Source organism: Galeopterus variegatus, unplaced genomic scaffold (genome assembly GCF_000696425.1).
Source record: "Galeopterus variegatus unplaced genomic scaffold, G_variegatus-3.0.2 Scaffold1230, whole genome shotgun sequence".
Classification (NCBI taxonomy): domain Eukaryota; kingdom Metazoa; phylum Chordata; class Mammalia; order Dermoptera; family Cynocephalidae; genus Galeopterus; species Galeopterus variegatus.
In genome coordinates, this window is record NW_007727341.1 from 427,276 (window position 1) to 442,026 (window position 14,751).

General features: G+C 38.9%; 1 protein-coding gene across 3 annotated transcripts in view; it reads right to left on the bottom strand.

Moving 5' to 3' along the window:
* Positions 1-4,513, bottom strand: part of PACRGL (PARK2 co-regulated-like) — a 21,685-nt gene extending 17,172 nt beyond the window's left edge. Inside the window, exons 1-3 of one of the 3 annotated variants that reach the window (XM_008575749.1) lie at positions 4,222-4,513; positions 565-632; positions 283-437 (exon numbers count right to left, since the gene is read on the bottom strand). In XM_008575749.1, coding sequence (XP_008573971.1) covers positions 283-437; positions 565-616 — 207 coding nt within the window. In that variant the 5' untranslated portion in view covers positions 617-632; positions 4,222-4,513. Of the gene's footprint in view, positions 1-282; positions 438-564; positions 650-4,221 lie in introns of those variants that run through there. The other 2 variants (XM_008575747.1, XM_008575748.1) reach the window with 2 other exon arrangements.
* Between the last annotated feature and the right edge of the window lie 10,238 nt (positions 4,514-14,751).

Consider the following 14,751-nt stretch of genomic DNA (forward strand, 5'->3'; position numbering starts at 1 on the left):
CTATTTTATGATCTACTATGCTCACCGATAAATGTAAAAGGACATACCAAAACTGGTTAATCTCTACACCTTCTCCTCTGCACACTCACTCCCACATGCACATCATTATGGTTGGTTCTTCATCATGATCATCACCATGACCATCATATGCCCTTCCTTCATCACTTGCTTAAAACCAGCAAAAGAAGCAAACTCAGGACAGCCTTCAGTATGATTCAGTAGTGTGCCAAATGCCTATTATTTTGAAATAGCTACTGAGTTAAGAATCTTTTTTGTACCTACTGGGTTAATTGTTTTAGGGTTAAGTTTATCACTTGGTCGAGGATGAGGTTTTCTTGCAGACTCTGGAGAACTGGTTGACAATGAGGATTTGCTTCTCTGAACTGTAGCCCTGTGTTTTATTTGTGCACTTGATGATGTCTTTTGATCACAGTTACCTGGATAAAACAGAACATCCACAAAAAAGAAGTGAAAGCAGTAAAGTTCACCCTGCATCCATTTGTAACACAGAACGTGTCATTAATAAACTTGAATTTTTCGTTTAAAAAGCAAAGCTCTGTGTACCTGTTACTCTGTTTCTCAACTGTGCACCTCCAGGGCACTCTGATTTCTGCATTGCTTCTCTTTTCCTCCTGCAGTTAATTAAAACTTGATTTCAAAATTTGGTTGGAGGGGCATTTATCACCAACATAAAGATCAACACAGAACAGAGTATAAAATACAGCAAAAGATATGCAAAAATGTTGTAGAATGGAGGAAAATACTGGAAAAGACTAATCAGAAGATACGAAATTATGTCAACTTCAATAATATCAATAAAAACAAAATAGAAAACATCTGCGAGAAAACCAGATATATAAAAATAAACCTTTTTTCCCCCCATTTAAACTATCAAACTACCCCCTTAGAAACTCAATTGCAATTCTCTGTTCACATTAGAAAACACAGACTAGATTTCTGAAAGGGGCACATCCCCTATCTTCTCCATCTTCTTTGGCTTCTGTATTTTTCTTTCTTTGTTTTTAATTGAAGCATAACTGACTGTACATATTTGTGGAGTACAGCATTGAATATCAATACTTCTGTGCAATATGTGATTGTCAGATCAGGATAATTACTATATTTATCATTATACAATGTAATCATTTTTTGTTGGCCACTATATTTCTAAAGCTCCAAATATTAACGCCTGCATATCAGATTCTACCTTTCCAGTAACATAATGAACTCACGTACTCAATGTACCACAAGCTCCTTAAATTGAACATAACTAAAACTGAGGTTATGAACACTTACTAATCCAAGGTACCACCAGTTTTCTGACCCCCACACTGAAAACCTTAGGATTGTTGTCTCACTTTCCTTCACTTCCAACACTCAACCCTACAGATGCGTTGAACATGCGATGAGGAAGAGCGAGCTTTGGGCTCTAGGAATCTAGTTCATACTCCAAGATTTCCTACTTAGTCCAACCAAATTATTTCTAAACTTGTATCTCTACCAAGGAACACACACAGAGACACACATACACACACACACACACAGAGACCCATATTACCCAACTGCCTGCTGGTACTTTAAGGCCCAGCTCCATTCCCAACTTCTGTGCAACCTTTCCTCATTTCCTCCCTTTCTCAAATGCATACATCTAAGGCACTCTGATTTCTAATTTCCTATTCTTATTTCTATTTGATTACTCCGTTCTCTCCCTTCCACGACACTAGTTAATCTACCATTAGTGAGCTTCCCACTTTATGCCTTTAATGTAGTCATTACATGTATGACTGCCCATGAACAACAGTGTAAGATCTTCCCTTAAGACAACACAAGTCCTCTTACACTTCCAAATGACAGCTTTTCAAATATTTGAGGACACTGACTCTTAACTCCCTAGTTTTCTCTTCTCCAAAATAAACACTGATAGTTTCTTAAACAATTCCTTTCATGAAGCGATTTTAATCTACTTGACAAATTAGAAATCATCAAAAGGAGGACACAGCTCCATGTAATAAAATTTAGCCAGATAATATTCCAAATATAATGAATCAGATCAAAATGCCATGTAAAGATAAACTAAATGTGTCTGCACACAGAATTTTAATTTAAATTTTCTTGATTTAATACATTGATCTCATTTTCTCATCCTACTACCAGCAGATGACTCACTTCCCAACATCACACTTCACCTTCATTTCCAAGGCATTTTCTAGCAATATGGGAATTAAAATCTTATAAAATTTATCAGATAGTATTCTAAAATAATCTATAACAAGATTTAAATATGTTAACTTACTTTTCCACTCCTGTGATCATTCAGCAAGTATTTACTATTGTGCCTGGCCTCTAACTGTTTAAGAAGCTATTAGTCAGATAGTATTCTAAAATAATCTATGACAAGATTTAAATATGTTAACTTACTTTTCCACTTCTGTGATCATTCAGCAAGTATTTACTATTGTGCCTGGCCTCTAACTGTTTAAGAAGCTATTAGAGGGGGAATAACATAAGCTTCAGTTAAAACAAAACAAAACAAAACAAAAAAGAACCATGCCTGTTTCCTCAACTCTATAATTGAGGATAATTACAGTAACTAAGTATTGATGAAGACTGATAATATATGTAAAACACATATAAATAACTGGCACATAGTAAGTGTTATACGAGTTTCAGCTGTTATTATCATTTTCTTTACAATGGGACAAAGTGGTTTTTAGCATTACTAGTAATAGTGTGGTCAAAATAAATGTTTCCTTCCTTCTGGAAAATCTGGTTTTAACACCTTGGGCTGCATCAATTTGAAGATGTGTTTTAATTTGTTTCGTTTGATTATAAGTTGTAATAGCTGTCATAGTTGAAAGAGATGCACCGCAAATATGCCTACCCACAAACATAAAATGTGCACAGGCAGACACATCAAATCAAAATGCACACTCTTTAATACTACTACCAATTCTGTAAAAGTTTATGATGGAATTCTACAGCTAAATTTCTTATGTTCCTTTATGTCAAAAAGTTGTTTTTGTAACATACTAATGGGAAGGTGTTGCAAAATATGAACAAGTTCAAAAAGTTACTGAAACTCTTCACTTGAAAGACATGCTAGGAAATTGAGCTTTTTTTAAAAAATATACAGGACAGTTTTTATGTGTAATATATTCATGTGATTTTCAGCAACAAAACACATACACAAAAAATGACGCAAACATATATATGTCCATTTTCAAAACAGCCTATGTTAAAGAGTTTCTTTACAAAAACAATTTTTCACCTTGTTAAAATTATCACTCTTTAACCTTAAGGAGAAAATGAAGTGTAATCAATATTTGAAAATAATATCCATTGGGGAGGATACCGCTGATAACAAGCCTGCAGAATGAGTTGTTTGTAAGAGAAAAATATTTAATTCATCTTATTCCCAGCAACTTGAGTGTTTTTTCATTAAATATCGTGTTGAGGATGGTGCAAAGAGGTAGTGTGGGGAGAAGGGGTAAGTACTATTTTGTTATGAAAATTGTCAAGTTTACCCCTCATTCTCAAAACAATAAGGATTCTAAGTAGATACCAGAATCTATAAATCCACTTAACCTGGAACACCTAAACTATGTCACAATATCAGACAGCAAATCAACCAAGCAGGGCCCCTTAGGTTTCCTTGGGTGCTGCAGATAACTTACAAGGAACTGTGGGCATCCGTGTCAACGCTAGGAAAAAATACTTTCTAGCATTGTTTCGGACAGCTCATAGGTATAGACTATTTCTTTCCCTATATGTATTTTCTTCCCGCCGCCAGCTTTTGAGACCACTGCACTAAACTGCTTGCTAAATTCTCAGGGGCAGAAACCACGTTTTTTCCTATTCTCTAAGCTGGTGTCTAGAAAGTTCCAACAATGTAAAAGGTGTCCCGCTAAAGAAACCGTGTTCATCTCTAAAGTTCCTCCAAACTCCAAAGGGCAGAGACAGAGCCCAGTAGCCACTTATCCCAAGTCCTTTTTACCATAAAGTAAATCCAAAGTGCCAGTACTAAGTGTCTTAAAATCTGCTTTCCATCTTTCCAGTCTTTCCCTCTCAACCCATCACCCAACTTCAAAATACCTATCAGTTCAAAGCCAACGTGTTGTCAAGAGTTAGAAAATTAGGAAGACAAACAGAAAAAAGAAAATAAAAAAATAAAAATAAAAAAAATCTCAAAAAATAAGGGGGGGAGGGGGAGGAGAAAGCAACCGGTTTCAATTAAGACTAACGAAGGCTACTCTTGACCAAAGTCGACCCCAGGTAAGGAGCGGCGCGCTCTAGACGTTCAGGATCTCTACGGTCCTTAGCAACGGCGTCCGGCGGCCCTAGCAACAGGCCAGCTAGGAAGCCAGCTTGGCAGAGAGCGCGGACGGGATCCCCGCACCCGATGTCCACAGCTCCGGGGACCCGTTCCTACCGCGCCTCTCCCCCGCTGCGACCCGCACACCAGCTGCCGCCCCAGGTGGGGCTTTTCCCCGACGCTCGCTCAGCCGACAGCCGCCAGAGTTCTAGGAAATAAGTCTTCGCGCGCCCCCGATCTGGCGGCGCCGCGCAATGACGTCAGACGCGCGCTGCGTCCTCTAAGCCAATAGCAGGGAGGCCACCAAGGCGCGGCGGAAGAGGGTTGTCCCGGCAACGAGGCGCCAGGAGTTCAAAGGGCAGCTCCCGAGCCAGAGGTTCTGTTTCTGGTGACAAAGGGTCACCTGGTGGAGGAGCTTTTCGAAATGAGCGGTACAGGGAGCAGAGGAGACGACGGGCTCCCTGTCGCTGGCGCCCAGCCTCTCTCCAGGCCGTGTGCCTAAATTTTCTGCTTCTCTTGCGCACTTAACATTGTGTTCCCCAACTGTCTTCCCCGAGGTCCTCTGAGAGCTGAGGACCCTGAACTGTTGCCCCAGAGTCTCCAGGCGTGAAAGCTAAAGCCATCTGCCTGCCCAGCTGTGGAATAGCATTTTAGCTTCCCGTCTTACCTGGCTAATTCAAGCCCTTTGGTGTAAATTCATTTCCTGTCATATTTTACTAATCCGTATGCTATTGCATTCAACTCCTTAATGCATCCATATTTTAATAGCAAAAAGCATGTGTTTTTGTCCTCCGGATTATTATAATAAAACTGATGCTGCAGGAAAATGCGAGTCAACTTGCAATTCCAGCAGCAACAATTTGGGTTGTCAGAGTAAAAAACCCCATCCCTTTTAGACGGGACCATTGCACTCCTCTTCAGCATCCCCTCCTCTTGCCAACCCAAACACTTAACTATACAATTGATATTGTCTGAACAGTCCAGACTGTGTAATTCTTCCAGGCCCTAGTAGCAATTCTTGCTACCTGACTGCCACATTTTTACTAGTCTGTGAGTTTCTTCAGGGTAAGGACCGTATTATTCCTTTTTGTTTTTCCAGCTTCTAGCACAGTGTAGTGGATACTCAGGAAATGCTCTTTGAGTGAATGAAATGAATGAATGAATTTTGTCTGTATCTAAATTCTCTAATATTCTGTAAATCTTGCATATAATCTATCTTAATATAAAATTTTATTATAATGTACTTATTTATCTTCCCACTAGACTGAAATTGTCTTCACTGCTTTTCTTTCCCCAGTACCTAGCACAATGCGTGCTTACCTAATGTTTTAAAAAAGAAAATTAAAAATATCCTAAATCTTCAGCTGCTATTACCTTATAATATCTCTTCTCCAGCTTTTTCAAGATGTATTATATCTTTCTTACCCCTCACATCTTCAGTGTCAGACTCAGCACCCAGCTCATGACCTCTGCCCTGGATTGTAAGAATGATTTGTATTCAATATTGCAGAGAACTGATGCGAACATGTTCTGCAGTTGGACAATCTGGGTCTGAAACTCACCTTTACCCCTTATCAGCTATGAAGCGTTGTGCAAGACAACCCCTCTAAAAGCCTCAATTTCTTCATCATCATAGGGTTCTTGTCAGACTTAAATAAGAATACAAATAAAGTACCTGACATATAGGAAGCACTCAGTAACTATTAGCTAACATAATTATTCACGTAAAAGCAAATCAAAATTAACATGGAGGATATTATAAGTGGCTGAAGTCTTAAGTTATGTCTTAATATTAGTATGGACCATAGATAATGACAAAATTTTCAGATCTTTATAATAACCACAATTACCTGTGCAAGCCACTCCTTAATCATGATTAAAATAACCTCTTCTAAACTTTGTCTTCATTTTAGGAAACGAAGAAACAGGCTCATTGGCATTTCAATTTTGTCAGGATACCATGCAATAAATGGTGGATTCTTTTCTTGAATTTACTAGTTTGAGAAGCCTGTGAGGCATCCAGGTGTAGCTGACCAGCAGACAGTTTGGTACGCTCATCTAGAGGGCAGGAAAGAGGTGTAGGAGGAGCTGTGGATTTTAGAGCCATCAGCATATAGATGGTAACCAGGGCCAGAGGAGAAGATGAGGTCCTCCAGGAAGAGTGTGCAATATATATAAAACAGATGAGCTCTTCCAGGAAGAGCATGCAATGTTTGTAAAGCACTGATTGTGGACTTCTGTCTTCTAATACTTCTCTGGTTTTAAGGTTTAATTCATCATGCGAGGTTGTTGGGAAAATAGAATAATTTGGCCAGGCTGCCCTCACGTTGGAGCCGGTTGAGGGTGATTCAGTAAACATTGAGTGTGTGGGTGGAGTAAGTGCACCTACAAGGTGGAGCCCCTTTGGCTGGTATTTTACTACCTCGGGCACCTGCCCTGCATGGCCATGTTTTCCCCGACCTGCAGCTTCCAGACCCTCACGTTGGAGCCGGTTGAGGGTGATTCAGTAAACATTGAGTGTGTGGGTGGAGTAAGTGCACCTACAAGGTGGAGCCCCTTTGGCTGTTATTTTACTACCTCGGGCACCTGCCCTGCATGGCCATGTTTTCCCCGACCTGCAGCTTCCAGGGACCATGTGGCCAGTTACCTAGTTCGTAGACCTGCATGAAGGGGTCTGGTGACCAAGCCTGGTGTGTGAAGGGTTTGTGACCCCATCTGTGAATAGGCTTGAGGGGTTTAGGAGCTCCAGACCCAGCCCTAGCTCGACAATCAGCGCAGTCAGTGCAGGATTACTGACAGGTAAAAGAGCCGCAACAACTAGCATGGTCGCCTAGCTTTACAATTGGCGTCATGAACAGGATTAAGAGCTAGACAATTGGCACTGTGTGAGGCCTTAGCTGTAGCTTAGCAGTAGCCAGACAAATTGGCATAGTCAGGCAGTAGCAAAGGGAACAAACTTAAAGGAGATAATCTCCATCTTCTAAAAGCAGGCACTAATGGGATGCTCATTAGAGGTTAATGAAGATGCCATTCCTGGTGGCCTCTGCAGCCAGATTGCATCTGGGAAGAACTAGGCTTTTGTTCAAAATGTCCAATTTTTAAGAGCCAAGACAATAGGGAAAGTTTGGAATGTCTTAGAGATTTATGTGGTGGCAAGCAGAATGCTGATAGAAATGTGGACAGTAAAGGCCATGCAGATGATGAGGTCTCAGATAGAAATGAGGAACTTATTGGGAGTTGGACAAAAGATAACCCTTGCTACACTATAGCAAGGAATTTGGCTGCATTGTGTCCATGCCCTTGAATTTTGTGGAAGTTGGAACTTAAGAGTTGTGAACAAGAGAGCATTTGGCCAAAGAAATTTCTAAGCAGCAAAGCATTAAGGAAGCTGCGTGGTTGCTTTTAAGAGCCTACTCTGAGTTATGGCAGCAAAGGCATGATGTAAGGCCAGAATTTAAAAGTGAAACAGAGCATAAAGATTTGGAAAATTTGCAGCCTGGCCATGCAGTAAAGAAGCAGAGAGCTGGAGAACAAGGCAAGGGTGAAGCAGATAAATTGGTTGCTAAAGACATTATCTTGGCGGTGAGGCAGCCAGATGCTAATAGCAGAGAAAATGAGAGGAAAGCCCTGCAGGCATTCAGAAGTCTGGAAGTGTGTCCCACCCATCATCGACCCTGAGGCCTAGGACTGAGTTATCCTGGAGGACAGACCTGGGGCGCAGTTGCCCTTGGGATCCTGCTCCCTGTATCCCAGCTGCTCAGGCTGGAGCGGCCCCAAGTGTGGTTCATGTAGTAGCCCTGGAGAGTAGAGGACCGAAACCTCGATGGCGTCCATGTTGTGTTAAGTGTGAAGGCCAGCAGGACTTGAGAGCAGTGGAGGCGTAGCAGCCTCCACCCAGATTCCAGACAGTGGCCTTAGCAGAGCCAGATAGAGATGATAAAGAGATGAGGGAGGGAAGGTGGCCTATGTGTCTAACAATATGGTAAAAGATTCTGAAAAGACAGAATGTGCCATATATTTCTGTTTTCCCCTACAGATTCACTCCCCACCCTTTGACATGCTATCTGCTCTGGCAAGCTGATCAGTATGAACTGCATCAACAAGGCTCCCATGCCCTCTGGCTTCTGTAGGATTTGACTAATGAAAAACACTAATAGGAGATTAGAATATGAGGGGAGAGTGAAGTCATGGTACTCATTCTTCATGTACCCATCCTTAGGAGGTTCCCTAAGGCTGGTCAGATCCATAAGTGAAGGTCCAGCTCCTTTCTGCTATGGTGTGAATGTTTGTGTCCCAACAAATTCCATATGTTGAAATCCTAACCCTCAAGATGATATTATTAGGAGGTGGGGCCTTTGGGAAGTGATTAGGTCATGGCAGTGGACCCCCATGAATGGGTTTAGCTCCCTAATGATAGAGGACTGAGAGAGACCCTCCCCACTTCCACTACATGCGGACACAGTGAGAAGGCCCCATTGGTGAAGCAGAAAGCAGGCCATCTCCTGATACCATATCAGTCAGCAGTTTGATCTTAGACTTCCCAGCCTCTACAATTGTGAAAAATAAATTCATAGTTTTTTAAGCATACCACCCAGTCTATGGTATTCTGTTATAGACTAAGACACTTTCTAAATGACCAACTCCAGGACTAAGCATAAAATCTCAGGGGCTACCAGCCCTGGATTATTGCACTGTCTGTGTGATTCACCTTTGCCTTTATAAATAGTCTCTTTGTAAATAAACTATCCCCAAATTATTCTATTTTTAATGTGTTACTACATATTACATAACATTAGGAGTTAGGTAATACATATACCAAAGTTAAGCACTCAGGACAATATTTTTTCTCATTGTTTTGATTCACTTTAGAAAATTTTATTTACTTATTTATTTCTTTTTTATTTATTTGCATTTGTTTAGTCATCAAGCATTTTTATGAAAATACCAGATGTATTAATGGCTTAGCCTTAATTGCTGCAAAGAAAATCTCTTCCTTTTTGTACAAATTATAGACTAAGCAATCATTCCCAAGTCCCATCATCAGGAAATGAGATATAAGACATTTTCTATGCAATTCCCAGTACGCCCTGTCAGGAAATGTTAGACATCATTATTATTAATTCATTGAATGTCCACTTGCACCTGGAAGATATTAAGCAATGATGGTGGCTCCTCAGGTGAAAGCAAATGAGATCAGCATGAATGAGCATATAGGGCAGCATTGCCCAATACAAAAACAATGCAAGTCACACGTGAAATTTTAAATTTCCTAGTAGGCACAAATTTAAAAGTAAAAAGAAGTATTTGAAATTTATTTCACGTTATTTTTTTGTATTGTTGAAGCACGAAAGTTTATTATGACTTTTTAAGAATTTTTTTATTGCAATACAGTTGGTTGTACATATCTGTGGGGTACAGAGTTGAATATCAATACCTGTGTGTAATATGTGATGTTTAAATCAGAATAATTAGTATATTCAACAATATACAATTGTTGTGTGGCTCTTTACGAATTTCTCACTTACCTCCCCAACTCCACTCCCCACCTTTCTATTTCTGGTAACCTCAGTTCTCTACTTTTGAAAGTGCAGTGTATTATTGCGATTGTTGTATCTTTCTCTCTTTCTTCTTTCTTTCATTCTTTCATTCCTTTTTTCTTTTTATATTTATTTATTTACTTTTTAGCTCTCACTTATGAGTGAGGACATGCAGTATGTCTCTCTCTGCGCCTGGCTTATTTCACTTAACATGATTTTCTCTAAGTTCATCCATGTTGCTGTAACTGGCAATATTCATTCTTTTTTATGGCAGGGTAGTATTCCATTGTGTAAATACACCACATTTTCCTTATCCAGTCGTCCTGTGATGGACATTTAAGTTGGTTCAAATTCTGGCTATTGTAAATACAGCTGTGATGAATGTGAGAGTGCAAGAATCCCTTTGACATGATGACTTCTATTCCTGTGGGTATATACCCAGCAATGGAATTGCTAGACCATGTGGCAGTTCTATCTGTAGTTGTTTGAGGAGCCTCCATACTGTTTTCCATAATGGATGGCTGCATCAATTTATAGTCACACCAAAAAGCTAGCCCATGTACAATAGTCACCAAAATATGAAATACTTAGTCATCAGTTTAACCAAGGAGATGAAATATCTCTACAACAAGAACTACAAATCACTGTTGAAAGTAATTAAAGAGGACACAAAAAGATGGAAAGACATTCCATTCTCTTGGATTGCAGAAAGTAACATTGTGAAAATGTCCATTCTACCCCAAATGATCTACAGATTCAATACAATCACCATCAAAATAACAATGACATTCTTAACAGAAATAGAAAAACAATCTTAACATTCATATGGAATAACAAAAAACCCCAAATAGCCAAACTAATCCTGAGCAAAAAAAATAAATAAATAAAAATAAAGCTGGAGCCATAACACTACCTGACTTCAAACTATACTACAAAGCTATAGTAACCAAAACAGCATGGTACTGGAATAAACACAGGCACTTGGGCTAATGGAACAGAATAGAGAACCCAGAAATCAACCCACAAACCTACAACTGATCTTTGATAAAGGCACCAAGAACATACATTGGGGAAAAGAGTGCTGGGAAAACCGGACATCCATATGTAGAAGAATGAAACTAGACCTGTACCTCTCACCAAGTACCACAATCAACTTAAAATGGATTAAAGATTTAAATATAAGACCTGAAACTATAAAACTCCTAAATGAAATTAATTTTAATAATTATTTTTATTTAACCCAATATGTCTACAGTATTATTACTTCAGTGTGTAATAAGTATAAATATTATAATGTGATGTTTTATATTTTTGTTGTCATGCTAAGTCTTCAAAATCTAGTTTGTATTTTACACTTCCAGAACATTTCAGTTCATACTAGCCACATTTCAAGTCCTCAATAACCACATATGGCTACTTGCTATCATATTGGAGAGCACAAACAGAGAACTATGTCTGCAAGTAGTTGGACAAATACAGAACAAAGTAAATGTATTGTATCAAATAGTTACAGAGTATATACTGTATGTAGAACACACTATTAGGTGTTTGAAGATCAATCCAAATATAAAGGATATGCATTGGGTATGAATCTCAGACTATAAAGTAAATGCAAACAACAACTTCCATTATGATTCATAGATGTATTTAATTTCTTTTACATATGAATTCCCTCTCTATCGATGGAAGAAACTTGATCTTCCTCTCCTTAGAGTGGTATTGAGAGTGTGAGGCTTGGAGGAGTGAGGCATCTGGTCCTCCGTTGTCATCTGCTGAGATAAGCTTTGGCCTTTCTGGTCCTCAATCACCTATCCTCCATCCGTGTTGATTGTTCATGTTTGTTTCTTATTCCAGGTTCTCACTGGGAGCTAATTCTTTTTCCTCTTAAGTACCCAGGAAATATTTTATTCTTCCAATGTAAAGTGAAAGAACCCCAGCTGTTGGGTTCCACCCTGTGTAGATCATGGGAACTTGTCAGGCTGCCTCAGGGTCATCTGCCTAGACAGATTTTGGGATCATTTCTTCTCACCTTGCACCCTGCTGGGTTCTGGGGTATCTAGACCCTTATTAGTTCTGGGACATTGCCCTGGGGTGGAGGGAGGGGGGAAATGGGGGTTGGGGAAGGCAGAGCACACTATCTCTTTGCTCTCAGATCTGGGTGTTGACTCTGAATGATGACATGTTCTTCCAGTTCTTCCAAACAGCAGCTGGCCTTGACTTGGCTTTTGAAACTCCGAAGTCAAGACTTTGACTCTTATTGTCAGTAACCTTTCATGAGGACACTCCTTCTCTGAGGCATCAAGCATAAAATACTCCAGCTGCTGTCTGCATGGAAAAAGTGTCACAAGGTAGCAAAATACATTATTTTTACAGAAATATTTTCTATTAGTTTATAACTGATCTCTGGATCTTTTATAAATTATTTCCAGCTTTATTGAGGAATAATTGATGAATCAAAATTGTGTGTATTTAAGGTGTACAGTGTGATCTTTTGATATATGTATACATTGTAAAGTGATTACCACACTCAAGCTAATTAACACATCCATCACTTCACATAGTTACTTTTGTGTGTGTGTGGTGAGAACATTTAAGATCTACTATCTTAGCAAATTTCAAGTATGCAATAAAGTATTATTAACTAGAGTCACCGTGCTGTACAGTAGATCTCCAGAATTTATTCATTCTGCATAAGGCAACTTTGTACACTTTGACCATTTTCCCATTTTCCCCATCCTCCAACTACAGAATTCTGTTTCATTCTGAGGTGTCAGTCAGAATAAGATACCATTTAATGAGTATTTCATTGCACCGAGCTCAGTATAGACAATCAGATTGAGGTCAGAGATAAATAAGAAAGAAATTAGCTTTGTCTATTAGAAAGTAGAACATTAACCACAATTAGATCAGTTCCTTAAGTCTTAGATAATTAATTATTGTTCTGCTAATCTTGGGTTAAGAGTCTTCTTTCACAAAGTCATTTGTCATAAAACTAAAAGAAATGAAAGCCTTGACTTCATCTCTGTGTACACTCTGACAGGTGTCCCTGGTGATAATGTCAGGTTTTAATGACAAGCCTGCTCACATGCTTTCATTCCTCCTAACATCAATAGTTAAGAGCACCAGGAACAGTCCTTTGCTAAGGTAAATGGTTGTTTCTGAAGTTTTTGTTTTTGTTTTTCAGAAGACTTGGTTTCTGATGTGAGGCTTGTAGAGGAACCTTTCTGTCATTGCTATGCACAGTGTGGTTCTCAGATCAGCAGAGTCATCATCACCTGGGAGCTTCTTAGGAATGAAGCATCTCAGGTCCCCGACCCCATATGTACTGAAACAGAAACTGCATTTTACCAAGATTCCCCAGGCAAGCAAATGTCCTTTACAACTTAAGAAGCACTGATTTAAGCATGTATGAGGGAGACATAGTTATGACAGTGGGTGTTTCCTGTTAAATTATTATAAAAACTGCAATATAAGAATGAAGGAAAATGTAGTTCTCTACGGAGGTGTAACAGATAATAATTTGAGAGGGATTTGATCAAAGATTGCAGTGAGAATAAGAACATATTATCAACATGAGGGCTATTGTGGGTGGAATTATGTCCCCACGTAAAATTCATATGCTGAAGTTCTAATCCCCAGTATCTCAGAATGTGACCTTATTTGGATATAGAGTCATTGCAGAGGTAATTAGTTAAGCTAAGATGAGGTCATACTAGAGTAGGGTGGGACCCATATCCAATGCACCTGGTGTCTTTATAAAAAGGAAGTTTGAACACATGCAGGCAACAGGTAGAATGCCATATGAAGATGAAGGCGGAGATTGGGTTTGTGCAGCAGAAGTCGAGGAATGCCATAGAGTGCCAATCAATCACCGGAAGCTAGGAGATGGACGGAACACGGTTCTCCCGCTCATCAGTCAAAAGGAACCAACCCTGCTGACACCTTAATACTGGACTTCCAGCCTCCAGAATCATAAGACAGTAAATTTCTGTTGTGTAAGCCACCCAATTTGTGGTACTTTGTTTTGTCAGTCCTAGCAAAGCAATACAGGTCTTGAAAAATCTTCAGAGCCTTCTAATTCATCCCATAATGTGTGTTATGATTATATTCTGTCGAAAAGTTGCATCAAATCCAGCAGTAAACTATTCCTTTTGGAGAAAAGAAATCAATTTGCTTACAAATATGTCAGAATTTGAACATATGATCTTAAATACGCTTCCATGCAATGTAAATTCTGTCGAAAAGTTGCATCAAATCCAGCAGTAAACTATTCCTTTTGGAGAAAAGAAATCAGTTTGCTTACAAATATGTCAGAATTTGAACATATGATCTTAAATACGCTTCCATGCAATGTAAGATTCACACAATTCCAGAAACATATTTATATTGAAAACATTCTGGAATTATACTGTATAATTAAGTTTTGGTGGGGGAAGTTGAGATTCTCTTTTTCTTCTGCTAATTTTGCTCTTATTGTGGGATGTATGAAAAAGACAGCTCTTACTATAGTCTTGAGCTAACTAAAAATCTGGAGCTACTAATTTTTTTTCTAGCCTTCTTTGTACTAACATGAGGTAGCAAATCTTTACTGTTACTCAGAGCTGGCAAGAGAACCCCATACATAGTTTATGTGTAAAAGACACATTAAGAGTTTTATTATTCTGAATCTAGGGTGTGCATTTGCCAAAAAAAATAAAATAAAAAAAATAAAAGAATTGTCGAAAGACAACATATGAGCAAAATTTATAAGAATGTAAATATAAGAAATAATTACAGGCTTGGTTAGGAGTAATAATATTTAAAATCAACACAGCAACAAATAACAATAATTAGTAAGAACCCTAAACTTTCCAAAAGTGAGCCTTTTGTTGAAATAATTTAAGATCATGAAAACAAAAATTG